We start from the raw sequence: 27463 nt of genomic DNA on the forward strand, positions 1-27463 counted from the left end.
GTTCTTAGTTCAATTTATTTTCATTATACCAGAATGTTGTCTCTTGAGTTAAACATACTAAGTAAGAGAGAGATGGGTAAAGACAGAAATGAAGGAAGGAAAAACTGTATAGAAAGTAATGTTATGCCTTGAAGCAATCATATTATCGGTGGTAGTAGCTCTTACACTCTTAGTTTCTTGAATGAGGATTATTGATAATGATATGGCTCTGTAAAATAGTCTTTTTATTTCTGTAGTATTGGTTTTAGTTTTAGAAATTAGATCCATAAATATAATTACCTATTCCTGGTGCAAGGCCTCTTTTCCTTGATGTGTTAAATAATGTTGCATACTTTTTCATTGCTATCAATGAATAGTTTCACTATGTTTTATCAAGAGTTATCCAGGTATTTCTCCTGTTTGATAAAGTAGCAACTTGCATTTTTTTCAATAAGAGGATAATTTGAATTGTAAACTAGAAGTAATGGGGAGTAATTATAGCCTCCTGACATTCTGTTTAATGGCATAATCAAGAGACTGTTTCTCCTTGCCCTTTTACAGAAGATAGGCAGGATAGCAGTGTGATTAGGGATAGATAACGGCTTAAATACAAGACCAAGTGGGTTCAGATTCTGGCTTTGTGAGTTAATGCTTATGTGAAGTGGGCAAATAACCTTATTCATTTGGTCATTTGTAATAATATAAATTTTATTCATTTGGATATACCTTACAATGTAGTATTTATGAGAATAAAATGAAATGAAATGAAAGCTCAGAGATGATTCTTAGATTTCTTAGATACTGTCAGTTACAAAGATAAACTGTTTTCCAGATTTAACCTATTCTCTGGTAGATAACATAGTGGATGAATTTTTTTTTTTTTTAATGTAAAGAAGTTAACAACAAAGTAAAAGGAAGAGAGTAATTGAGTGACTAACTTCAAACATAAGATAAATCTTCGAACTGAATGTAGAATTTCCCCAAATTTTAAGCAGTTTAAAGACTGGTCTAGTCTAACTTATCAATAAGATAATAGGACATCATGATACAGTCCATTAAAAAGTATTAATGACTTTTTAAGTCATTAAAGGAGGGCTTAGGAGATAATTTTATTTTGCAGAGAATAGGAACCCTAGAAGTAACTTTATTCTTTACTAGGCTTCACATTTTATTGGAATTTTTGTTGAGCAGACATTGTGTGGTGAATATATGAAAAACACAAACATTGGTCTGGCCACCAGTTGGAATTATTGGGAGCAGAAACCAAGAATGCAGAGTAAATCAAAGCCTTAGAAAAAATCATAGTTAAGAAACAATCTGGTGCTTTCTTGATTAGAGTACTATAGTTAAAGAAGTTTCCTAAATATTTATTAATTTATATTTTGTATTGCTATGGTGATTGATGTTAATGCATTTTCTCAACAAAATCATGCCTCTCTTCAGTAAGAATCATGTATTCTGGTCTTAAGGGACAAAGAAACTGAAGAGTTTTAGTTTAACTTAGGTTGTGTGGTTTGTGTGCATTAATAGATGTGTAGAATTTTGTCTGTGCCCTATAGATTTAATCATTCCTTCATTTAGTTAGGTGTGTACTTTTATGCATCTATTTGGGTACTGAAGTATATCTCCATAGACTATTTTGGTGCTTTCACCTCTCTTGGTAAGTTGCGAGACATTTAGCCAAAGACAGGGATATTGAAGAAAGTATTCAAAAATCCAGTGGCTAGTAAGACTGCAGACCTTTAATGTCCTGTCTGCTTTTGAGATTCTCTGAATTTCATTACTTATAGACACTCAAATTTTAGCCAGGGCCTCTTCCCATCATGAAATTCCAACTGTTACTCTAATTGAGTCATGGTGAAAAATATTATTTTTTTTGAGGATCTCTTTTTTATAGGGAAATATAGAGATGAAAAAATTTGGCCCAGATAATTTGTTGATGCTTATTAAAAATGCAAACACATTAGCAAGATATAAAATGATCACTTACTATTTCTTAGTCCATGTCTTTGAAAGGCAACTACTGCTTTGTATTTTGTTTCAGAAAAAAATGTTTTACAAATGTTCTTTTTAAAAGCAATAATAATAAAAACCATATGTCCACTAAGCAAAATCATACAATGCAATTTCTTTCCTCCTAACACCTTAGTGATACCAGGAAATTTTGATTGTGGTGAGATGCAGGTTGGTGACTTAAGATTAGGAAGCATGTTTGGAGTCAGTAGGTTTCAGTTGAGTGTTTCCAATTAGGAGATTAGTGTTAAAGTGCGGGAAATAAATGCCTGGGAAAGGTGCTGGATAGGAGTGCAAAAGGTAAAATGGGAGGAGCTAAAATTTCAGAAATTTGAAATTTTCGCCTTTTGCCAGGGTTGCAGCTAGGAAAGAGAAAGTAAACTTTTCTTTGTTTTCTATGTTGATCCCAGGGCTCTAGACTAAATTTAAAATAATGCATTTTGTATATTGTTAGCCTAGGACTGTACCACCATTCAAAACTTTATTTCTTCAGGAAGATGTTTTGAGTTCTAACTTACTTTGAAGCAGACTTGAAAGGTTACTGTTCATATGGTGATGATTGCCTGTGGTGGTTTTATCTGGTAGGGATTTATAGTCTGTGGAGATGGTACAAAATCTCTCTCCTCTTCCTCCTGATGAAATCGATGATACAGAAATAATAATAATAACTATAGGTAGCATTTTGTAGACAATTGTTTCTGCTATTTATATATTTTTTATTTTATTTGATCATTTAAAACATTTTACAGATGAAACTGAGGCATCTTTAAAAAAAAGTTGCTCAAGGTAAAACTGGGATTTGACTCTTTTGGACTCCAAAGGCCATGTTTTTAACATGGTATTACTCTAAGGGGACAGGTAAAATGGGGACTTTTAAAGAATAGGGAGTTACAGACAGATAAAGCATATGCTTACGTTCTTGATGGAAAGAGATATAGATGGGAAAGCTGTTGTGATGTGAAGAACCAAAATAAATAGAGACTGAGATTTTTCTTGCAGCTGCTTTATTTGGAGGTTAACCTGGGTTAACCTGATTAACATTGCAACTATGGTTTCTTAGGATGTTATTTTTAATTATAGTTATGACTTCATCAAGAGTAGTTTTGGATATTATGGAAATCTTGAAGTACATGCATTTCAAAACAAATTAGAGGGCTTAGGCATTTAAAAAATACCACCAGTGTTGACATAGTGAGTGTTAAAACATAGTATAAGATCAGATCTTGAAGATTTTTTTTTTTTACATATTTGATCCATGTTTTATAGTTATTCTCAATTTTTATGTTGCCTCCTAGCATAAATTAATATTATGAAAAAACTGGTTAGTAGTTTTCTTGCATGCTAATTTTATCTGTCAAGATGTAATTCCCATAAAACACTGGAAATTTAGTAGTTTTTTTTCTGAAGGACTATATATTGCAAGAAAAAAATGTTTTCTGTTTTAGTAATTAATTAAAAAAAAGTCCAAACTCATAAACTTCTGCTTGTATTTCCTAGACAGAGGGAGAAAGTATTAGGGATATAAATTGTTTAAAACGTCTTTTCTTAGAAAAATGTGACTATGTTGCTTAAAACGTTAAACTTTAATGAAAGAAAGTTTTTTGTTTAACTCTTCAGTTATTTTGTCTTCACAAAATATATTTGGTGCCATCAAATATATTTGTTCACTGTTGAACCCAGAATTCCTAAAAATGTTTCAGATTTTTTGCCATTTAAAAATCAATTTAATAGTCAATCCTTAACAATTTTTTTTAAATTAAGAATTTTTTATTCTGGTAAAATACACATAACATAAAATTTACCATCTTAACCATTTTGAAGTTTACAGTTCAGTGGTATTAAATACATTAATATTGTGCAACCATCACCAGCATCAATTTCCATAATTCTTTTCATCTTGTAAAACTGAAACTCTAAACAATAAGGGAGTTAAACAATACTCCCTTCTCCCATATGTCTACAGGCATTTTTTCAATTGTACACTTAATAGTAATAAAAATTAGAAGAATTTAGAGCAAGGAACTATTCACCTGAATCAACATATTTCGGTTTCCTTTATGTTGAGCAATTAGCTGATAAGCTAGTTTGAACCTGACTTTCAGGATAGAATACTTTTGAGGTCATATTCTTTTTTTTGTTTGCAACAAGGCAAGTTTTGATGATAGATCAATTAGCAAATCCTGAAGAATTAATGTAAATAATGTGGTAATTCTGTTATAAGAGATACTTATTAGAACTCATGAAATTTCTCCTTCCCTTAGGGTATCAGATTTACTGTTGAATTGAGGAAGTAGCTTGGCAGCAGTCTCGTGTATCAGCCCAGCTCAAAATTGTTTAGAATGGGAAGTGTTTTAAAGTGCTATGGGGAAACTAATTAAAACTGAACTTTGAAATTAAAAAAATAAAAACATAAAACTAAAAGTAAAGGCTGTTTTCTCTGAAATGTTTTTAAAAGATCTTTCAGAGTGATGTGGAAAGATTTTTTAAAACCTGCTTTACTATAGATTCTTGAAGACAGGTGTTTATTACTTCATTGCATTGACCTGGCTAAGGACAGCAAGGCAGGTAATTGTCCTCAGGTCCGAGTATTACAAGTGTTATTATTTTTGAATAACTATTAAGAGACTACCTTTAACAACTGTTAGTATAAATGATTTGTGTGCTAACTTTTTCCTAATGTAGAATGAATCTCAATATGCCATATGATTGGTGACCAATAAGAAACTCTTTGTGCAATTAAGAGGAGATCTGTTTATTTAAGAGCTCGCAAAGGTTGTAAAAGGTTATACTTGGCTATATATGAAGAATAAGTGTTGTGCAATAATGCCTCTTAGTTCCCCTTTTATAATAAATCTCAGCTATGTGTTCAACATAAGGGCTCAGTGCCAAAAAGAACAGGTTCAACTTGTCTGTGAGGATTTGCACCACAGTAAAGTGCACAACTGCTTTTGTAGAGGTCATTGTGGAGGTCACAGGCATGTACAGTTGAATGAAAGCAACTTTAAAAACATGGTAGAACAGATAGTGTTACTTAATATTCAAGAATCAATTTAAAACATTAAAAGGCTGGAAAATCATAAAAAGAACCTTCACATACATTTTTCACTTTATCTGTATATGTTTATGTTTTCAAATGAATTTAAAACAAGTTCTTTGACTATTTTTATGTTTGTTAAATTCTGAGTGGTGCTATGAGCAGAGTTCGCATAATAAAGGTAAGCTATAATGGTAGTAGAACAAAGTATACCGGGTGTGTGTATGTATGTTGGGGATGGGGTCAAAGATGTGAGGGTAAGTTCTAATGAAAAGGCAGATGTGGTCTGAAGGAGAATGCCTCCACGAGTCTTAGTTCTCCTTAGCTTATGGTTGAAAAGTTCAAAATTAACAAAGAAAATACTATCTTATACTTATATAGTGACTTTTTCCTAAGTATCTCACAAACAATTTCATTTATCTGTGGTAAATAGTAGAAATAACTCAGAAATAGCAGGTGAAGGTGTTATAAGTCTCCTGACTCCAGCCAATAGTAGCTTTGGGTTTAGTATAAACAACATCAGAAGATGATATAACTAATTAAGTAGATGCAGAGCTTACCTAGAATTGTGATTTATGTACTTGTATTTGGTCATAGAGTTACTGTTTCATTTTCTTTTTTTAAATGATGATCAAAATGGCAGCAGCCATTGGTTTCAGTATAGAGATTAATTAGTAATCTTTAGAATATGTTTCAGCAAATGCAGCTGATTGGCAGCAGCATCTGTTTCAGCAACTGGTAGAATGTTAATGCTTTTATCAAGCCTATAATTTCCAGAAGGCTTCAAAACTGTGTTTAAGTCTCTCGTACTAGTTACTTTCTTTTCCTCTAGGATACTGTTTTACAAAATGTGCCTCTTTATTTTTATTTATTTATATGTATATTTGTGTATTTTATTTATCAAGGCTATAAAATAATTTTTTTAATTAAAAAAAACTAAAATGAATTATGTGATAAACTGTGTACTGCTGTGTTTGTGGAACCACCATTTATACTCAGTGACTACATAATGTTCCCAGAAGAAAAATATACCAAGATCATGATTTCTCTGTATTGCTTTTGTAATTCATATCATAAACATAAACTATATCTGTCAGTTATAAAAAGTGATCTGTTAAAGTATAGTAAAATGTAATTTAAAGGATTGGTTATTATAATCAACTTTCTACGAAGTTGTTTATTCTTTATAGTAGAAATTGTCTTTCTGGTTCATATTTCAAAATATATTCAACTTACATAAATTCATATATGAGCCATTATTTTGTATATTATTTGAGGAAAATAATATTTTTAATTGTTATGAAAAGGAGACTGAACTAAGAGTATCTAGAATAATGAAACATATCTCAGTACAGGTAAAATTTGCATCAATCTAAATGTATTATGGAATAGTCAAATGTGAATATTTTCTAAAAATAAATAGTTATATGTTTTAATGAACTAGGGAAACTTTATTTAAAAAACACTTATATGCTAATAGTTAAAAAATGAATGAGCACTTTCTAATTTGTTTAATAAATATAAATATGTATTGTTAATGTTTGAAAATAGAATCAGTTATGGTGGTATATCCTTTCTGTCATAACTTCACAGTGCCTAATATCCACTAAATGTTTGGATAAACAAATTTTCATACTGTAGTCCTGTAATAAAAAAGTGTTTGGTACATTCTGACTGTATAGGGTTTGAAACCTGAGTAGATTACTTGGTTTTGAGAACTTAAGCTTCTTTTACTGTAAAATAGGCAAAAGAGTAACTACTTCTAATGTATATATAGTACCTAGCATGACATATAGTAGTTGTTCAATAAATATTTCTGTATCCTTTGCATGGAACTCCACTGTTAGTAATCACATTTCATAATGCATGACTTTTGTAAAAGACAATTTATGCTAATTGCAAGTGAAAGGAATCAGAAAATTCTAAATATTCTATTCTACGTTTAAGAGTCCAGATTTAATTACATGGTGGTTTTTGAAGGTGGTGGTAGTGTTGGTGATGTGTGTTTGCAAAAGGAAGATTGGGATGGGTAAGGTATTTGTAGTATTTGTTGGTTTAGGATAGAAGAAGGATAAAGTCAGTTATAGGTTGGCTTTGTTGTTTACTTATTTTCTACAATGCGAGTGGCACAATAATGCCTCATTCTGTAATTAAATGACCTCAAATAACATCAGGAGATTTGTTATATAGTTTTGGGGGGAATAGTGTGGAGTAGAGGATTAGAGAGAGTGGGATACTGTGGATTCTTACTAAAAAGTTGTTAATCCATGGAACAAACATTCTTAGGCAGTGCAGTAAGCACAGGGTTTAGATCTAAATAAAAATACTATACTAAATAAAATATGATCTCTTAAATTATTCAGTCTCTATTACAGCATAAAGAAGCTTTTTACTACCTTTTCACTGAAAAATATTTTTGCTTCAGAAGATTACTAATCTTATGTGATTTTTTTTGCTTATGTAATAGTGATATTTATAGAGAACTTAATATAAAGCCATTTTCATATTTTATCACATTCAGAAATTTAAAATTATGTATGAGTTGTCGTTATTGTTGGTTTACTAAAAGGTCCCTTAAAGTGCCAAGATAAGAATTCTTTCTTAGAAACTATTTTTGTAATTACTAAAAATAAATAAGCTAAAATGCTATATGCCTGAAAAGTTGTTTTTAAAATTTCTGGCAAGTACTGTTTTTCTTAAAATTTATATAGATCCTTTTAAGGAGACAACTTTTGTTTCACTAAATAGTTTCCTTGATATTTTTCTTTTCTGATCTTTTTATAGAAACATATGCTGAACACTCTTGTCCTCTTGGCAACAAATGGTTCAGTAGCAAGAGAAGCATCAGAGAAAGAATGTAAAAATAATAATTTTCAGCACTGCCTCTTTTATCACTTCTCAGGAAAAAATAAAATCTAGAACAACAAAAACAAAGCAAAATAAACAAAATCTCTTGGACTCTACCTTTTCTTTAAGTTACTGCCGTATCTTCCTATCTTCATTTTACCTTGTAATTTGATGAAAACAGTAATCAAGTTTGCTCAGTGTTTCTACTTCTCAACGTCCATTCACTCTTTACATTTATATTCTGGCTCTTATTTCCACTATTGTATGGAAGCTGCTCTTGGTATTGAAATTCCCTGTACTAGAACTGCTCTTTCTTCCCTCTATTTCAGCTGCGTTCAGTCTTCACAGCCCATCTCAAATGTCATTTTCCCCACCATGGATTCAGTTGAATGAACATACTTGTCATGTTCAGCAGTCATGTCATATGTACATTTAACTTATTTGAATTCAACTAAAGTGGAAAACAACACCAAACTAGGCAGAAAAAGCAAAGAATTCTTCTCTTCGCCCAGTAAAAAGTGTTTTTGAACAACGTGGTTGCCACAGGCAAGCCAGCTACTTTATTGAGTTTCCAACAGAACAAACAGTAATTTATTCTGATGCTGGATGACAAACTAGCTGAGTTGGATGTATATAAAGATATTACAATAAGCGCAGAACAATGTGTAGTATACTTTATGGACTATCTTAGGAATTTTTTGAGGGGTTATTTTAACCAGTTTTTGCCTTACTCTCACTTTAGAACCTAATCTCTATGCAAGATGTGATTTTACTGTTACAGCTATTTTGAACTTAAGTCAGTCACATCACTTAGGACCCTTCTAGATAACATTTAGGTTTCTGATGTTTTAGATGTAGAACTATTGGAGATATTGATAACTAGTTTAGTTCCTTTTCTGTCTTTATTTTTGCATTTTTGGGGAGATAAATTTGTATGAATGCAGTTATAGTCAAAATAGATTAAAGCAGAGGTAGAAAATGCTGTTCCTTTTTATTTCATGTTCATCTATAGTTTGAGACCCGTGGCTTTCTGAAAACTAATTGCATGTGTCCACAAATATATTGTAGCATTTATTTTCCATATGAGCTTTAGTAGTTCTATACCAATACAAAGGAATTTATAGAAATCTTTTTTTAAACATATAGGGTGAGGTTGTAATTATGTTTGAGATGCTTTAATGTAGTAATCTTTTAAATATAGATCCAATTTCCTAATTTTTCCCCAACATTTTATGTTTCTAAATGTGTTACATTTTATTTTTGAAGTACAGAGTCAATTTAATAGAAAGTTTCAGAGACTTGGCTTGGCCAAGTGAAGATATAACTCTTCTAAGGCTACTTCCAGTGTTGAACAAGGTTAAATAAGCTCAGGTTAGTTATAGAAATTCTTCTTTGATGTTTTAAAGAGTATCTTATATATTTGAATGGAACAGGTCATCACTAAAGAGCTAGAAAAATATGGTGTTCTTAGTGTATTCAGGATGAAACCTCTTGCAAGGTTGGAATATGAATTCTGGAAAAGCCTTTTTTTTTTTTTTTGAAAAGGAAATTTTTGGGAAATAATTGGTAATCTATCAGGCACTATATTTTAAAAGACAAGGAATGCTTACAAGGCTGATGTGGGAATAAGTCAGCAAAAGGGCCAACCATAATAATTTTTTTTTTTAAAGTTATGTATTCTCCTAATTCTAAAACATGCATTCAGAAAGGGAATGTAGTCTGATGATTCTAGTAGAGAGCTGGGAATTTGGAAATTGGTACTTGTTTGTTTTTTCAACTGACTATTTCTCTAGTATATATAGAATCAAATTATTTTACATTAAATTTTGGGAAAATTCTTTTTATTTTTTTATGACACATTTTGAGGTAGTGGCTTGTTTCCACTTAGTGGTCATGAAATCATAGCAGATTAGACTTGGAAAAACATAATTGAACCCCCCGATTTGCCCCCAAACCCCTATTGTAGGTGATAAAAATGAAGCTTAGAGAAACTGTGTCACTTAAGTTCATTTTAGTTCAGAGGCAGTGCCAGTGTAAGTATATAGTTTACCACTTACCATACAGGCTCTTGTCCTTGTCCCTTATTTGTCTTAAGCTGCTTACTGTAAATTTTGAAAGAAATTAAAGAAAGCCATTTCTGTGAGGGGGAATGATTTGTACTTACCATGAAATTATGTGCTACCGGGAAGTTATTACTATGCAGCTGTTATAGTGATGACAGGATGATATCTGCCTAGAGTGACCAGAACAGCATAGTATAAAAATTGCTCTGCTTGCTCCTAAAATAAATAGAAAATAACTGAATTACCAAAAGAAATTGTTATTTAGAATGAGCAGCTTGAAGGCAGTGTTAGGTATATTCTTTAAGTATGATTATATTGTCTCAAATAGTATATTAAAAGGCAATGTGGTATGGTAGAAGCCACTTTGGATAGGAATTAGGAGATATAATTCTATGTGACCTTAGGAAATTTTACATTTTGGGAGTCTTAGTTTCTTTAGCTATAAAACAATTTGACAAACCTACCTTCTAATTCTCAACCTGCTCCACCATGACCTTGGCAAGTAATAAGGAACCCCTGTTCCTCATCCATAAAGTGAGGATAGCAGTATTTATCTCATAAAGCTATTGTGAATAATAATGAAGTAATGCATAAGAAGCTCTTAGGCCAATGCCTGGCACTGAGTAAATAATGTTAACTATTATTATTATTAGATGATCTTTTATGTATTCAAACTTGCAGAGATTTTGGACAGCATAACTTTAGTTACTTGGGCATAACTTCAGTTACTTGGGCATCATTAATGATATTTAGGAAATGATCACTTTTAGTATGTTGTTTCCCACTATAATGACTTAGGAGAGCCTATGGTTTTTTCATTCATTCATTCATTCACTTATTCATTCATTCATTCATTCAATATTAGCTTACCTGGGAAGTATTCCAGCTCTTGAAAATACCCATTTGGTATCATGCAAAATAATCTGCAGTACTGTGTTAGTTGGACTATAATAATATCTATTATTTCACTTCTTACTGTTTTCTTCTTCTTTCTTTCCTTTATTTTTTGTAACCTGAAAATGTGACACTAGTACTGTACTTTTTGCATCTTGTGACAGGAGAATTTAGTACTTGGCAGCTTATAAAGATGACACTTTGGAACAGAGATGTCAGAATGACATTCAAAATATCCCTAGAATGCCGCTCAAAATATCTCATTTAGGCAGGCCTCTTAACCTATGTAATGGTCTGTACTCAGATTCATTTCTCAGCAGTTGGATTACTGTGAGGTAGTGTAAGATTTAGCTTGACAGTTTCATGTTTATTTAGAAAGGTTGTGAAACACATGAAGGTTAAGGGTTAAAATAATGTTAACAAAGTTTTCCAAATATTTCACTTTTATTCTCTTTTCTCTGTATTATTCCAGTCAAGTAAATCAGAATATTCAAAACACATTTCTAAAAATTGTGGTAAGATAAACATAACATAAATTTTGCTATTTTAATTATTTTTTAATAAGTATACATTTCTTGGCATTAAGTATGTTAAGTGCCTCCATTGCCACTGTCCATCTCTAGAATTTTTTATCTTTTCCAACGAAAACTCTATACCCATTAGAATACTAAAGCCCCTCTTCCCCTGGCTGCCCTAGACTCTGGCAAGCACTATGCTGCTGTCTCTATGAGTTTTACTACTCTAGTAACTTCATGTAATTGGACTCATACAGTATTTGTTCTTTTGTGACTGGCTTATTTCACTTAGCATAATGTCTTCAGGGTTCATCCATGTTTTAGGATGTGTCAAAATTTTCTTCCTTTTAAAGGCTGAATAATATTCCATTAGGTATAATACCACATTTTGTTTATTCATTCATCCATTGATAGACACATGGGTTGCTTCTACCTTTTGGCTGTTATGAATAATGCTGCTATGAACATGAGTGTACAAATATCTGTTTAAGTTCCTCCTTTTACTACTTTTGATTATATACTCAGAAGTAGAATTTTTGGCTCATATGGTAAATCTGCAATTTTTTGAGCAATTGCCACCCTGTTTTTCATAGTGGCTATACCATTTTACATTTCTACTAGCAATGCTTAAGAGTTCCTGTTTCTGCACATATGCCAACATTTGTTATTTATTGTGTATTTTTTGTTATCTTTTTATTTGTTTGTTTGTTTATTTGTTTTTGGCTAATACCATTCTAAATAGCCATGAGTATTAATTGGTTTATCACTGTTTTTATTTGCATTTCCCTAATGACTTGAGATGTTAAGCATCTTTTTATGTGCTTGTTGGCCATTTATTTATCATTAGAGAAATGTCTGTTTAAGTCTTGTGCCTGTGTTTGGTGAAAAACTTTTGAGGTCACAGAGTCAGGGAAGCTATTGATATGTTGGTAAACTAGCTAGGATGATGCTACATGGGATTAAACTTGTTGAAGAGACAAACCACAAGTCAGATGCAAACATCTTTCATGGTTGTTCCTCGCAGCCTCAATTATACTTTTTCACTTTTTAAAAATTAAATTTATTGGGGTGACATTAGTTAATAAAATTATATAGGTTTGTACTTTATTGCTTTTTAAGTCATAGTTTTTGCTTAAAAATAAGATAACAAATATAGTATATATTCAACTTAGTAATTTAGGGGAAAAGTAAAGAAAACTAAGGAGGTAACAATAGGAATAAATTATAAACTAGGAATAAATGGAATTAAGTATAAGAACTGGTTTTTATTTAAAAATTTGGAAATAGAGAAATTGATGAAAACTATAGCAAGAAAAATTACAGAACTAAAGTTAGAATTGGAAACATAGACTTCATTAAAAAATAGAGATTTTTCAAAATAGAATTCTATACTGAGGTGTATGATAATTATGTAAATCTCAATGTAATGATACTATATGGCTGAGTGGCATTTTATTTTATATACTTGTGATCAAATATGGTCCTTTTATTTTAGTTATCTAGTAGATCTAGTAGTTATTTATTTTTAGAAAAATACCTGGATGCTTCATTTAACCTAGTTTTTAGCATAAAATTTTCTTATTTTTGTGTGTGTGTGTGTGTGTGTGTGTGTAAGTAGACATCATTACATACATTTGATAAGGAAGTTTGATTCCATTGTAAAGACTTAAGAGAACGGATATTTATGTGACAGACTTTGTAGAGGATAATTTCATTAGTGTCCTTCCTTAGTGAACGCTGTCAACAAAACACTGATTACCAAAACTGTCAAAGCTGTATTATAAGAAATAGGAAAATATGAGGCTGGATTATGCTTATATATTTGCTGAATTCTACCATTGACATTGAACAGCTATACTCTTTAAGGATAAATTTGAATTTAATGATGGATTTAATTTTTTTCCTTTAATTCATGCCAGTGACTATATGTTAATTACATAATGTGGCTTTCAGTAATGTAATGAATTATATGCATGGAATTGCAAACATAATGGATAATATTTTTAATCTGAGTAATTTATTTCACCTTTAAAATGATTACAAGTAAGTAGTAAATAAAAGTAATATTAAAAGATTTTTCCTTCATTTTTCTAACAGGGTCAACATATTTCATTAGCACCTATTCAAAAGCTTGAAGAAGCTCTCTATGAGTATCAGCCACTGCAAATAGAGACATGTGGACCACAAGTTCCTGACTTTGAGATGCTAGGAAGACTTGGGTAAGTGCCCAAAAGAACTTCTCATTGAGGAGCTGATGGTTAAGGTTTTTGTGGTGTTGTTTCTATTTTTAACTGACACTTTGACATTATTAGATTTTGCATTTACAGAACTTTATACCCTTTTGTAAAAAAGAATAGTGCTTAATACTAAGTTATACATTATTTTTTTATGGTCTTATTAGATCTTTTGAGATTGAAATTGGATTGTATTAGCTCCCTTTTAAGGCTGTCTTTGGCAGCAATACTGAAGTAGCTGTTCATTTTCAGCTCATTATATATTTTTTAGAAATTAGGGCTTAATTCGTCAGTAGTGAGCCAGTAAAAATATGAGAGTTGAGCTCCTTGCCGTGGAAAAGAGTAGATTTACTCACTGTCTGCTGTCTACAGTGAAACTATATTTATGAGAAATGAGTCACAAAATACATTTTATGAAAAGATGTATGTAGGGCTGGCCAGCGGCTCGAAAGCTATTTATATACATTCATTTTGAAAATGAATATGGGATTATAGCGTTTGTAAGTGATGGAGAGGATCAGTCTTTCTCAGGGGAGGAGGTGGGCATTTTTATACTTGAATAGTACAGACACAGACTTTTTTGGATAGAGCAAATAATATCTTGTTCTTGTGTCTCAATCTGAACTATTGAATAAAAAGATGATCCAGAATTGGTTGTTTCCTAAAAAAGTAAAATAGTGTAAAGATATAATGTGAAAAGAAAATAATGGATATAATGACATCAAGTAATTAAAAAATAATTTTAAAAAAGACCCCAATAGCAAAAACAAGATATATGAAACAGATAAAATCTATTTGCATGTTCAAAAGCAAAGCCAGTTTTGAACATACCACCTAGTATTTTGATTATGAATATGGAGGCTCCAAGGTAAAATTATTACTAAAATGACAGATAATGTACTTATCTGATCTTTGGCAGATCTTTAAGGTTTTCTTTAGTTCTGAATGTTCATAAAGTCCTACATCCTCCAAGCACGAAGCCACGGCATGAAGCAAAGCCTAAAACTCCTTTTGAGTTTGAGATAAATTTATCAAATTATTGGCCTAAATGCTAAAACTGAAGCTTCAGGAGACAATCTAGGGTTTTACGACATAAAAAGTTATAAGCGATTTAGACATTGATTTCTTATCTCTTACTGGGTAAACAAGAGCCAGAATTCTATATCTCTAAAATAAATTTTCTGAAAATATTTACTTTTATGTCAGTGAAGACAAAGTATTTAAAATAGTACTCCTACAGGGTTATGAATTTTCTAATAATTTTGTCATCAAAATTACGTTTGAAAGATCATAGAAATGGCCATACATAATAACAGTGCACAAGTAAAATGTATGACAATTAGTACAAAGGATAGGAAGAGAGAAAAAACTGTGCTGTTGTAATGTTCTTACACGGCATGTGAAGTGGTATAATAGTATGTGGAGACAGACTGTGATAAGTTAAAGATGTTTAATAAAAACCCTAGAACAGCTACTAAAAATGTAAAACAAAGTGGGATAGTTAGTAAGTCAATATCAGAAAATAATGAGATCATAAGAAATACTCCATTAATAAAAAGAAGGACAGGAAAAGAAAGAGGGGAAAAATAAAGAAATGAGGCAATTAGGAAACAAATAGCATGATGGTAGACTTAATCTTAACTATATTAGTAATTACATTAAATGTAAATGTTCTAAACCAACACTATCCAATAAAACTTTCTGAAGTAATAGAAATATTCTTGGTCTGTACTATCCAAGGTAGTAGCCACAGTTACATGTTTCTGCTGAGCACTTGAGTGTGCCTAGTGTAATTGAGGAACTGAATTTTAAATTTTATTCAATTTAATTTAAATAAACACGTATGACTAGTGGCTACCATATTCGATAGTACAGGTCTAAATACTCCAAATAATAGGCTGAGATTCCTAGATTGGATTTAGAAAAGCAGAATTTACTGTATGTTTTCTCTAAGGATCTGGCATTGTCTGTAAAGATATAGTTTCTCTGAACTTCTTGGATCTATAATTCATTGTTTTTATTTTGTAGATATAACTATTATCTCTTCACAGATTTATTCTGCTCCATTTTCTGTTTTTATTCTGAGATTCTGATTTCACATATGTTAGACCTTTTACTATTTTACAGTTCTTCAGTGCTCTATTTTGTGTTTTTTGATCTTTTCTTAAATTTGTGTTTCAGATTTGGATTATTCCTCTTGTCCTTTCCTAAAGTTCAATTTTTCTTCTGTTTCCTTTCTGCTGATAAATCCATCAAAAGAATTATTTTTGATACTGCAATTTTCATATCTAGCACTTCCATTTCACTCCTTTCTGTAATTTCCATCACTTTACTGAAATTTCCTATGTCTTTATACATGTTATCCACCTTTTTCACTAGATCCTTTAACTCATTAATCATGTCATTTTAAAGTACCTCTTTGATACTTCCAACATCTCTTGATCTGGTTCCGTTGACTATTTTATGTCTTGATGAAAGAGTTGTTTTTCCTGCTTTCTTGTGGGTTTATTGTAAATATCCAATATTGCTTGAATATTGGATATTCTGTGCAACAGAACGGTAGAGATTGAGGTAAGTAATATTTATATCCAGAAATATTTGTCCCTTATTCTGTTAGGCCATTGGTGTTGGGAGTTGAGTATTAAGTCTGCAGTTTGATCTCAGTTTAGGTTTTGTGGTTGCTCTAGTTACCGTCAGTATATCAGAGGCTTCAGATTCTTCCAGTTGTGGTCTCTTGCCACATTGTGACTGGTACGAGGCCTAGAGTGCTGGAAGGATTTTCCCAGTTTTCTTCCTCTGCCCTCAGCTTTCAGCAGGCCCTGCAAGCCCAAGCCACACAGGAGTTTTCTCTTTATGCCCCTCCCTGATTTTGCTTTTTACTTGGAATAAGTCTTACGGTGGGAGCAAGGGGATTTCTTAGTTCTCCTATTCAAGCTTTAATCTTAGAAGGTCCTCTGTGCTGGAGCCTTGGGTGGTACTCTCAGTGTACCTATCTCTTTCCCAGAGGCAAACAACTTTTGTCTTCTACTTCAGAGTGCAAGTGGGTTTGCTATTCCTCTCCCATCCCCACAGCTGAACTCTGTGTTGTATTCATGGTGATGGGGGTGTCTTGGGTATAAGATAGTGATAGTTTCCTGTCCCTCCCCGACCTGTGCTTTGCATTAGTATGTTAGTCTCGGCAAGAGTAGGTGTCCTGCTTTTCCTCAGTGGTTGAAGGTTTTGACTGTGTCAGTTTAGGTTTCAGGAGGGTGACAATAGGTTTTCTACTCCTCCCCCAGTGGCACCCAACCTTTGCCTTTCCCCAGTAGCTGAGTCTTGGCTGGTTTTTTTTTGTTTTTTGTTTTTTAAGTAACAGTTCATTTCCTCTTCTATTTAGTGTTCAGTGATTGCTGATTTTAAAATCTAAACTATTATGGTTTAGATTTTAAAATGTAGGATAAGCATCCTGTAGATAAGGTATAACAATAGTGTGTGTACTTTTTCCTGTAGATAAGGTATAACGATAGTGTGTGTACTTTTTCCAAGTTTTTTATACCTAAAATCTTATTTAAACTTAAATAAAGGGAGCTGGATTGCTTTATTTTGGCGGGAGTTGGGGATCTTTCATTACTAACCATTGGCAATTTAGAATTTAGTTCTAGATTTCTAGAAGTAGATTTTTGTCTCAACAAAGACTACATATATTCGTATCCACAAAAGTTAAGAAGGCAAATTGTTCTGATTACAAACAAACAAACATGTATGCATTTCAAGCAATAGACCTTGACTGTGATAGTTTCTTTTAGACATCGGTGGCTAATGAGTGGAGGAATTTCTACATCATCAATAGTGACATCAGAATTGCTAAAGAAACATTGACTTTTGACATAAAACTATCTACCAAAATAGAATGTATCTCATACCTTCCTTCTCTTTACCCTTCTACCTTGAGAAAGGGATTGAATTCTATACAGATAATTTTTGGAGCCGGTCTCTTTAGTAATAGGTTATGACCTAACATTTTAAACATTTGCCAAAATAAATCTTAAATAGATTTCTGATACTACTAGTTCATTTTCTATTCTGAAAGCCATATGTTTCCTTTTTTCTTATTCTAGAATACATTTTTACCTACTATAATTTTCAGAAAAATTTAGAGAGAAACTGAAGAAGTTACTCTGTGAAGTTACTTTTCAAAGAATGATTTGGTATCCTCAAAGGTGATGCTTTTAAAGTACAAGGAATATTAACTTCGGTTGACTAAAGGTGTAATTGTTACACATCTGTCCTAACAGTTGTCCACATCTTCGTTAGAAGAGCGAATCTAATAAGTCTTAGTTATCTCTGTACAGTAGGCTCTTCCACTTCCCCAAGTTCTCTAGCTTCTACTCCTTTCTTTTCTTTTCCTATTACAACAGAATTTCCATTTTGTATTATGTTATTCTACAGAGGGAACGAGTTTAATTTCTCTAGAGGCAAATAGAGAATAAATTAACTACCTCATTTCCATTTTCTTATATCTGCTTTGCAATCTCTCTGACATGATGAATTTAAGAGTAGTACACTGGCAGCTTCACTTTAATTGGCGCAAAATTGTGGATGCAGGCACTTTCGAATTAATTTTAATTATATATTTTTGGGAGTGGGTGACATAAGGTCTTGGGAGAATGCCTCCAAAAAAACTACATTTTTGTCCTCAGGTATAACTTTGATAAAGGATGAATCAAAAAGTACATTGCCATGAGATTTTGGGTGGTTTTTAATGATATCTTTTCTAAAGTTAAACTTGAGAAGTAGATGAAGAATAAATGAGATTTTCTCATTTGGGAGAGTATTATGAATATATATTTATAGTTCACATTGTACTGGCAGTACACTTCTGGTTTGCTGAAGGCAATATGTAAACACGTTTTATTAATTCTGTGCCAATGGGAGCAAGCTTTGGGAAAACTTAACTGCTAATTGAAATTCCCCAGACTGGCTTTAGTGGTTGGTTTAGTAAAGTCTCTTGATTGGCACTGTGAGATTGTCTTTTTAATAATCAACTAGCTTTCTAGTGAATATTTTACTACCTTCTACTCAAAGAAGAATTATTCCCTTAACTGATATACATCTTAAGCATTTATCAACTTTATTCATCAATTTCAGATTATTTAATCAAATATCACTACTGTTTTAAATATATATGTGATTTACTTAATATGAGCTGTTTATTTGTGAGCTTCTTATAGAAATAAGGAAAAACTGTTGTTTTATAAGGTAAACTATGGTCTTTAAGTAAGATGTATATTTTTCAGTTATCCTTATTCATGAATTTAAATGAAGCCATTTGCTACCAAAATTTTAATCATTTCCTGTAGGGCATTTCTGTATGTCTTTTGTGGTAGAGTATGGTAGCCAAATGCACATGTTCATTTCTTTCTCTTCTGCTAACATAACCAATATATTTTGTGCTATCAATTTAGTATAGCTTTAAAAAATGGATTTAAACTATGATGGTTTAAATCTTGAGTCTTTCCTAACCAGGTAATAGATTATTTAACTATTATTGCATAATTAGTTGTGAAAATTGTGGTAGTAATAATAGTATTAAATCAGTTAACTAGAACCTGTTGATAAGTAAAAATTTCTTGTTTGATCTCCATCAGCACCTATCAATTATTTTTTTTGTGTGGCTACAGACTGCATTGATAAACCCAACTTGCTGAACAAAAGTAACTGATCTGTTACAAATCCATTACCATTATTAACAAAGCAATTAAAAGTGTTCATTCTTGAGGAAATAGGGTAGGGTATAGTCCCCCCCATAATAGAAGATCCGCCTTCATGGTAACATTGGAGATACTTTTCATGACCATTCTTTTGCTCTTAAAAATTGATAAATTGGAACTTTGTATTTTAAAAATTTGAGATGAGATATTAAACATTCTAACAAATTTTTTTTGTTTTAACATTCTCCTTGTCTCCCTTAAGTCCTTTCTCATTGTTGGAGAAAACTTTCTATTATATCAATCTGGTCATGTCTCTCTATTATTAATATCCTTCAGTAGCTCATCTTTACCTGCATAATCTGACCCCATCTACCTGCCATATATCCTGCCCCTCTCATACTTGGTGTTTCTTAAGAACTTTGTGGTGTCGCACACGTTTTTGTGCCATTGCATGTGTTGTTTGTTTTCCTTAAGAGGCGCTTTGCCTTTACATTTCTTGCTCAGCTCCCCTAGTAATTTCTTTTCAGCCTTTCTGCCCTGTGCGTGAATTATTGTTTATGTTCCATGTGCCCCTTTCTGTTGGGGTAGTATTGTTTTACTTGTTTCTATGAGGCAGTCATATAGTAAGACTATTAACCTTTGAAATTCCAAAAAATTTGTCTATTACATTATTTATGATGTGAAGTAGTTTTAATCTGAGCCATGTTACTTTAATCTGGTGTCATGTTATTTTTCTATTGTTCTTCTACTTAGGAAGTTCTAAACCAACACTGAACTTTGTGTATATTTATTTATATTATAATTTTTATGTAGCTTCAGTTTTCACATTTAATCACTTAATCCATCTGGAATTTATTTTGTTGCGAGGAGCTATAAAAGAATTTTTATTATCAACATAGTAAATCATTTGGCCCAGAATAATTCATTTAATAATCCCTCTTCTCTCCATTAATGTGTTACATTAATATACCAGGACTTTTTCTCTGCTGCCCTTTCTTTTCCATTAATCTGTTTCAGTTTTTCAGCAGTATCACATTATCATTAATATAAATTCATAACGTGTTTTAATATTAAGTCGTGTATTTATTTTCTATTGCTGTATATCAAATTACCACAAATTTAAGCATCTTAAAACAATATCCATTTTTATGTCATTTATTATCAGTGTCTGAGTCAGCAGTCTGGGCACTGGTTACCAGGATCCTCTGCTCTGGTTGCACATGGTTGCAACCAAACTATCAGCAGGTGCTGTGGTTTTATGTAAGCAAAGCTTGGGGATTGCCTTCCAAGCTCATTTATGTTGTTGGTAGAATTAGGTCACTTGCATATGTAGACTTTACAGTGGCTTCCATCTTTTTTAATGCTAGCAGGAGAAAATTTCTTTGAATCTCTTCCTTTTTAAGGGCTCCTACCTGATTAAGTATGGTCCACCTAGATAATTTCTCTTTTATTAACTTGCAGTCAACCAATTTGACATCTTAATTACATCTGCAAAATGCCTTTTGCTATATATAGTAGTGCCCCCTTATCTGCGGGGTACATGTTTCAAGACCCCCCCAGTGGATACCTGAAATTGTGTATAGTACCGGACCCTATATATACTATGTTTTTCTTAATCATACATGCCTGTGGAAAAGTTTTATTTATAAATTAGGCATAGTAAGAGTTAACAACAGTAACTAATAATAAGATAGAACGGTTATAACAATATACCCTAATAAAAGTTATGTGAATGTGGTCTTTTTCTCTCAAAATATTGTATTACTATACTCACCCTTCTTCTTGTGATGATGTGAGATAATAAAATGCCAGACTTATTTCTGAATTTGTGTGACCATCCCTTACTTGCAGTAAATGGCTTGATGTCACTCATTTCAGGGGATCTCTTGCTTAAGTCTTTATATAGGGTCCATGCTTTCCAGTGTAACACATTACCTCAATTGGAACACGTTTTCTTTTCATGTCTTCTACCCACAAATTTAATGCCATTTCCATCTTAACTAAGCACTTATCATGTACTATGGCGGTGAGTTTTGCAGTTAGGGATGGTACAGCAAAACTATCATGAATTTCTTTTTTTCTTCACAATTTCAGGGATAGAAGATTTGTTTTTTCTGTAGATCTTAGCAGCCTTGGTGTATGATATTTTTTCTTATTAAGTTGAGAAATTTCACCTTTTTACTTAAAGGAAGCACTTTATAGCTTCTCTTTGGCATATATGAATTAATAGCATCACTACTCTTGCACTTTAGGGATATTATTAAGTAAAATAAGGGTTACTTGAACACAAGCATTGAGATACCATGACAGTTGATCTGATAACCAAGCTTCTGGTGACTAATGGGCGAGTAGCATATATAGCATGGATACCTTGGATAAAGGGATGAATTACATTTTAGGCAGAATGGAGTGAGACAGTGAAAGATTTCATTCAACATGCTACTCAGAACAGCACACAATTTCAAACTTATGAATTATTTATTTCTAAAATTTTCCATTTAATATTTTGGACTGTGGTTGACCCTGGGTAACTGAAGCCACAGAAAGCAAAACTGCAGATAATGGAGGACTACTGGAATATAATATCAGGAGTGAAATCCAGCATACAGGTGGTATGAATCTTGGGAGCCATCTCAGAATTCTGCCTACCATACATGGGACAAATCTTACTGTGCTACTTATCTTTTTCAAAGTATACTTTGCATTTTTATACATTTATTCTTCCAAAAAACTGTCCAGAGCAACAAAGCATTCTATAATTCTTTAAAGTTTTCTATACATTTGAAAATTTTCAGAATAAAATACTGTGAAACAATGAAACAGATCAAACCAAAACCTGCCAACTACTTAACTAAGACACAGTCATCCCTATAACACCCAATAAAACAACCAAACACCACTCCTTTTAGGATTTTATTTGGAATTGCTTTAGAATTATAAACTGAGTAGAACAGAATAGGCATTTAAAATTTACTGAGTTTTCATATATCTCACACATTTCTTGGAAATGAATTTTCCTTATATCATAATTGTGATGCTATCGTTATAAAATTTTCACTATGCTTTCTAACTGGTTCTTGCTTAAATATATTTTATTTTGTATCTAGCTGCTTTACTGAGCTCTTATAATTTTAATTGTTCTATTAGATGAATATCTGGGGTTTTATTTGGAAGTCGGTCATCTGAAAAAATGAAATTTTTTTGTTTAAATGTTCTAACTTCAATTTTATATTTTATTGCATTTGGCTAGAACTTCTTGACCTGATGTTACACAGTTCTGGTAATATTTCTGATTATTTTGTGAATGCTTCAAGTGTTTCATCATTAAGTATCGTGTTGGCTCTGTAAGTGATTTTTCTTATATTGAGGAAGTATTTTTTTAAATCACATTGAATGAATTTCTGTTCTTTTGGTCAAGGTCTTTACCTATTGACTAATTAATTATACGTGGATTGCCTAAGAATGGAGAATAGGTGTTTTGCTTTATGTTTGTTTTGTTTTTGATACTGTCCATTTAAGTTTATATGTTAGTTTTAGAAGAAGTCTCAGGAGCACCAGAAAAATCAAAGAATATGGAAAAATAGAAGTCACAAAAGTGATCACAACATGTATGTATATATAATTATTTTACATAATTATACTTTGTTGTAATTATGAGAGTATTACTGAATTAACTTTTTTTTTTTTTGCTGGCCATGACAGCAAAATGTCTTTAGTATCTGTTTTTGTTGGCATTTGAATTAGAAATCAACTCACACATTTAACATGAACCTTTTTGCTTTAAGTCTTAGTCTGGCTCTAGTCTGGTAAGTTTTAAATCTTTTTTATGCAATCATGGAAAAAATATGTTTCTGCTTGAAGCAGTTGTCAAACAAGCTTCTTTCATCGGCAGTCAGACACAGGGCAGCTGAACGAGGCTGTTTAGTCTAGAGTAAATGCTCACGAGATTACAAGGTCACTGAGGAAATGTAATTATGCAGTTGATTCCAGAATAGTCTTTTGTACTAGGGACTTTAAGAGTATTAAATCACAATATTAATAAAATATATATTTCAGAATTAAGCTCGGAAAGAAAAGAAGCACTAAATAAATCAAATTATTTAGTTTATTAATAAAATTATAACTATAAATTATTACAATGAAATATAGTTTTAATTCAAAATTTTATAGGACCCTAAAAAAGCAAGCTCAATTTATTATTGGAATTTGGTCAATTTCTCCCAAATCGTTATAAAAGTCAGTAAACCCCGTATATCTATGTATAATTGTCTCCATTGGGAAATGAAACCTCATAGTATTTACCTCATGTTAATTGAGAAAACAATTGATTATTTAGTAGTTCCTTTACTTTTCTTATTTTTTTGATTATCAAGCACCTCCTGCATGCCAGTTGCTCTTCTAGGTGCTGAGGAAACAGCAGTGAGCAAAACAGAGAAAACACCTACTGTCATTAAGCTTACATTCTACTGAGGTGAAACCAACAATAAAAATACATGAATGAATCTGTTAGATAATAATTAATACTTCAAAGACGAATACAGCAAGATAAAGGGACATGTAGTGATTGGAGTACGAATGCTATTGTTATGTAGGTAGTGGTGGAATCTTTTGTAGTATGGTATTTGAACAGAAATGAATTAAGCAAAGAAGTTAATCATGTGATATCACAGAGAGAGTCAGAAGGAACTGTAAGTACAAAGCCCTTAAGGCAGGAGTGTGTATGAGGAAGAGAAACGAGGTGGGTGAAGCAGAGTGAATTGGGGAATGATAGGAGATGAGGTCAGAGTGGGAGCAAGTTTTTTTTTGTAAGGAGGCAGACTGGGCCTGGTTAGATCATGTAGGGTTTTTTAGATGGTGGTCGAGATTTGGACTTCTACTTTGAAGGAGATGGGTAGTCATAGGAGAATTTTGGACAGAGGTGTGTTACATAACTTACATTTAGAAAGATGTATTTATAAGAGAATTGATGGGTTGAAAGGAAGAAAACTTGTAGCAGTCCTGGTTAAGATGGTAGTGGCTTATACTAAGATGGTAGCAGTGTAGCACTGAGAAAGTAGCCAGATTATAGATATAATTTTGATAGCTGACTAGAGAATTTTTAATGGATTGGATATAGGGGATATGAAAAAGTTGCTCCCAGGATTATATCTGAGCAACAAAGCTGCTGTTTGCTATGATGAAGGAGATGGGGGAGAGGTTCTTTGAGGCAGCATAGTTGTGCCAGTTGCTTTAGGTTCAGTTATTTATCAAATATTATTACTAAAAAATATGTTTCTAAAGAGATGCAAGAGCTGGGAGAAAAAAACTTTTGAGGTACTCCATACAACTCCTCTTTTATGGGAGACTTAAGTGTAATGAGATCACTATAGAGGAAGAAAGAAAACTCTTGATCTCATAGTCACATCTCTGGTTAGTACAAAACGAAGACTAGATTCTTAGTTTCTTAGGATAATTTTTCTTTGCTCTACCATATGACCTTGCCATATACAGAGCTTTCAAAATCTAAATGAGCTATATTTTTATTATGCTTTTAGATTATTATAGTTTTAGGAAGTATATTTAAGAACTGTGGATTAAATTATGTAGCAATTTTCCTTATGTTCTCTAAAAAAAAAACAGAAGAAAAGAAGATTGTTCTACTCTAAGCATGAGCCAAATTCTCATTCTCCGTTCTCTGTGGTTTTTTGTTGTTGTTGTTTTTGTAGGGGGGTGTGTGTGTGTGTGTGTGTGTGTGTGTGTAAAATAGGGTTGAGTTGGGCATAGTGACTCATAAGCTTTTGGATTGGAGCAAAGGTAAAGGTCACCTGATAACCTGATAGCAGAAGTATAGCAAGGGTGGGTGGTAGGAATGGTCTGTCTCAGAAGCAGGCAGTATGGGGTTGCATTGTCTGTAGAGAATTTAAAAAATAATAAAACCAATTAAAAGCCACTCTTTTTTATCATCAGGTACTAGCAGTTCTAAACAATGTCTGTTTTCAAATACTCCTTCCTGAAGAAGAAATCTTTTGTTGGTCCACATTCTAAATAATTGCTGTTATTACTTTTGAATTTAATAGTATATATGTGAGCTTCCAATTACACATCTTTTATTTTGTTCTTTAAAAACATTGTATTTGTACGCAGAAGTTAATTCAGAGAACTTCTAGTTTCATAATCTGCCCCAGACTTTACCCCTTCTGCCAACCCCAACCCCTACAAACTCAGCTACATTTAGCTTTATTCAAGAGTAAGTATGTGAGGTTTTAGAATCCTTCCAACTCCTTTGGTAAAATTTCCATTTCCAACTCCCCTGTGGTACTGCATATTCCTGAGTTTCAGTGGTAGTTTAAAGTAATCAGTGATAGCCCAGTGATTGTAAAGATGAAATAGAATGTAAGTTCTTGGAACATTTATTTATGTGTAAAGCTTTCAACTAGGGGGCACCTAAAAGTTTCCAGAACCAATCTAAGGAAACAGAGACAAGAATAGTATTGCAATTTTTGGAATTTATTGTGAAATAGATATTTTATGAAACTCTGTCAAACTCATCATTAAGATATTTCCTAGCAGTTTGGATATCTGTTGCTTCAGGAAAAAAACTTGAAATTAAAATTAACAAAAGAATTCTTGAATTGATTATGAGCAAAGATAAATTTACAAATCTGGATTTATCACCTATTGAATATGTATATGCAAAGAAGATCAATTTTAGTGAATTCATTGACAAATTTACAGAAATAGAATCTCAGAACATAAACTATAATGTGAGTCCATTATGTACTTATATTTTCCTGTTTTCAAAAATTAAATAATGAGTATTTTAATCTGTTACTTTCCCCCTTTTGTGATGTAAATTTCATTTCACATTGAAAATTGTTTATGGGCACAATTATGTGTACAAAGTTCAGTAAAAGAAAGATCTCACCGTGTACTTCTGCATTGTTATTATTTTTCAGTTTATGATTATTACAGAAAATTTTATTGTATAGAGGAAGAAGTGTGGTAAAAAATGCTCTTTTCTGGCTGTCTAATATACTAGGCGTGCAGCTGCCTGATAAGAGTTGGCCCTGAGGCCAGGATCCTGTGTCATAGGTTTCTATAACATCAAAATATCTAGTGAATTTAGTTATAAATATAAATTCTCCATCATATTTGGTCATATTGCTTTTTGAAGAATGTGGAGACTTAGATTTGAAAAAAACAACAATAAAAATATGTAATAGTCAGGATTTAGGTACTACTTAGGTTAAAAGAATTGTGATTATTTAATCTGGAAAACATGGCTATGCTTTTGGGGAGAGCAGAATAAACATGGTTGCTAACCATTTTTTAATTTATGAAGAATTTTTGAAGGGAGTACTGTTTTTGAAAGGAAAATTGCCAGTAAGATGGTAAAATGTAGATTGGATGACCAGCCAAGATTGGCTTTAATGCTGAAATATTTCAGTGTGGTAAATAGTGCTGATTGGTTCTGTATTTATTTGAGAGTGAGATGCTATTTCAGATAATTTGGTATTTATTTGAGAGTGAGATGCTATTTCAGATAATTTTTCAAAGCCTTTTGCCATTCTTGGATTGTGCATGCCTCAACGTAACTTCATTGACTTTGCCCAGCTTCTCAATCTTAGCTTTTTGTCATACTATTTATCGTATATTTCTAAATAACACAATTATACAGTAGTTCCTTGATTTCTAATTTTAGACCTGTCTCGTGATGTCCTAATATAAGATATGAAGATTTAGCCTTTAGAGACTCCTTCCCTAATCTTATTTCACTTCTCCTATTATCTCTCAACAGAGTTATATCACACTTTTAAAATTGAATCAATACTTTACTAAAAAAAAAAAAAATTTCTGTGGTAAATATGTAAATATTATTTTCAGCTGAGCCACATGATATACTATGATTGTATTTCTTTAGATTTCTCATGTTGCTTTGTTGATTTTTTTTCCTTCATATTTTTCAGTTGGACATCATCTGTATCTTGCATATTTCATCAAACTCTAAAATCTTACCTTTTCTGAGGCTAATGGATATGAAAACAAATAGAAACTTACCATTTGTCACCTTTGGCTTTCTTTAACCTCCTTACCCAGTCTAGATAGCGCTTCAGTGCTGTTTTGTTAATAGCATAATGTCTCCTGTCTTCTTGTTTGCCGTGTGTTATTAGCTTTGCTAATTTGTGATAGGTAATATTAAGGTCTGTGGGATTGC

At 32.1% G+C, this 27463-nt stretch overlaps 1 protein-coding gene across 1 annotated transcript in view; it reads left to right on the forward strand.

Annotated features, from left to right (window-relative positions):
• The window catches only part of MNAT1 (MNAT1, CDK activating kinase assembly factor), a 175748-nt gene that overhangs the window by 94694 nt on the left and 53591 nt on the right, over positions 1-27463 (forward strand). The window contains exon 7 of the mRNA XM_006915099.2: positions 13443-13564. Within this exon, the coding sequence (XP_006915161.1) occupies positions 13443-13564 (122 nt within the window). The remainder of the gene's footprint in view (positions 1-13442; positions 13565-27463) is intronic.

Source organism: Pteropus alecto, unplaced genomic scaffold, assembly GCF_000325575.1.
Source record: "Pteropus alecto unplaced genomic scaffold, ASM32557v1 scaffold276, whole genome shotgun sequence".
Classification (NCBI taxonomy): domain Eukaryota; kingdom Metazoa; phylum Chordata; class Mammalia; order Chiroptera; family Pteropodidae; genus Pteropus; species Pteropus alecto.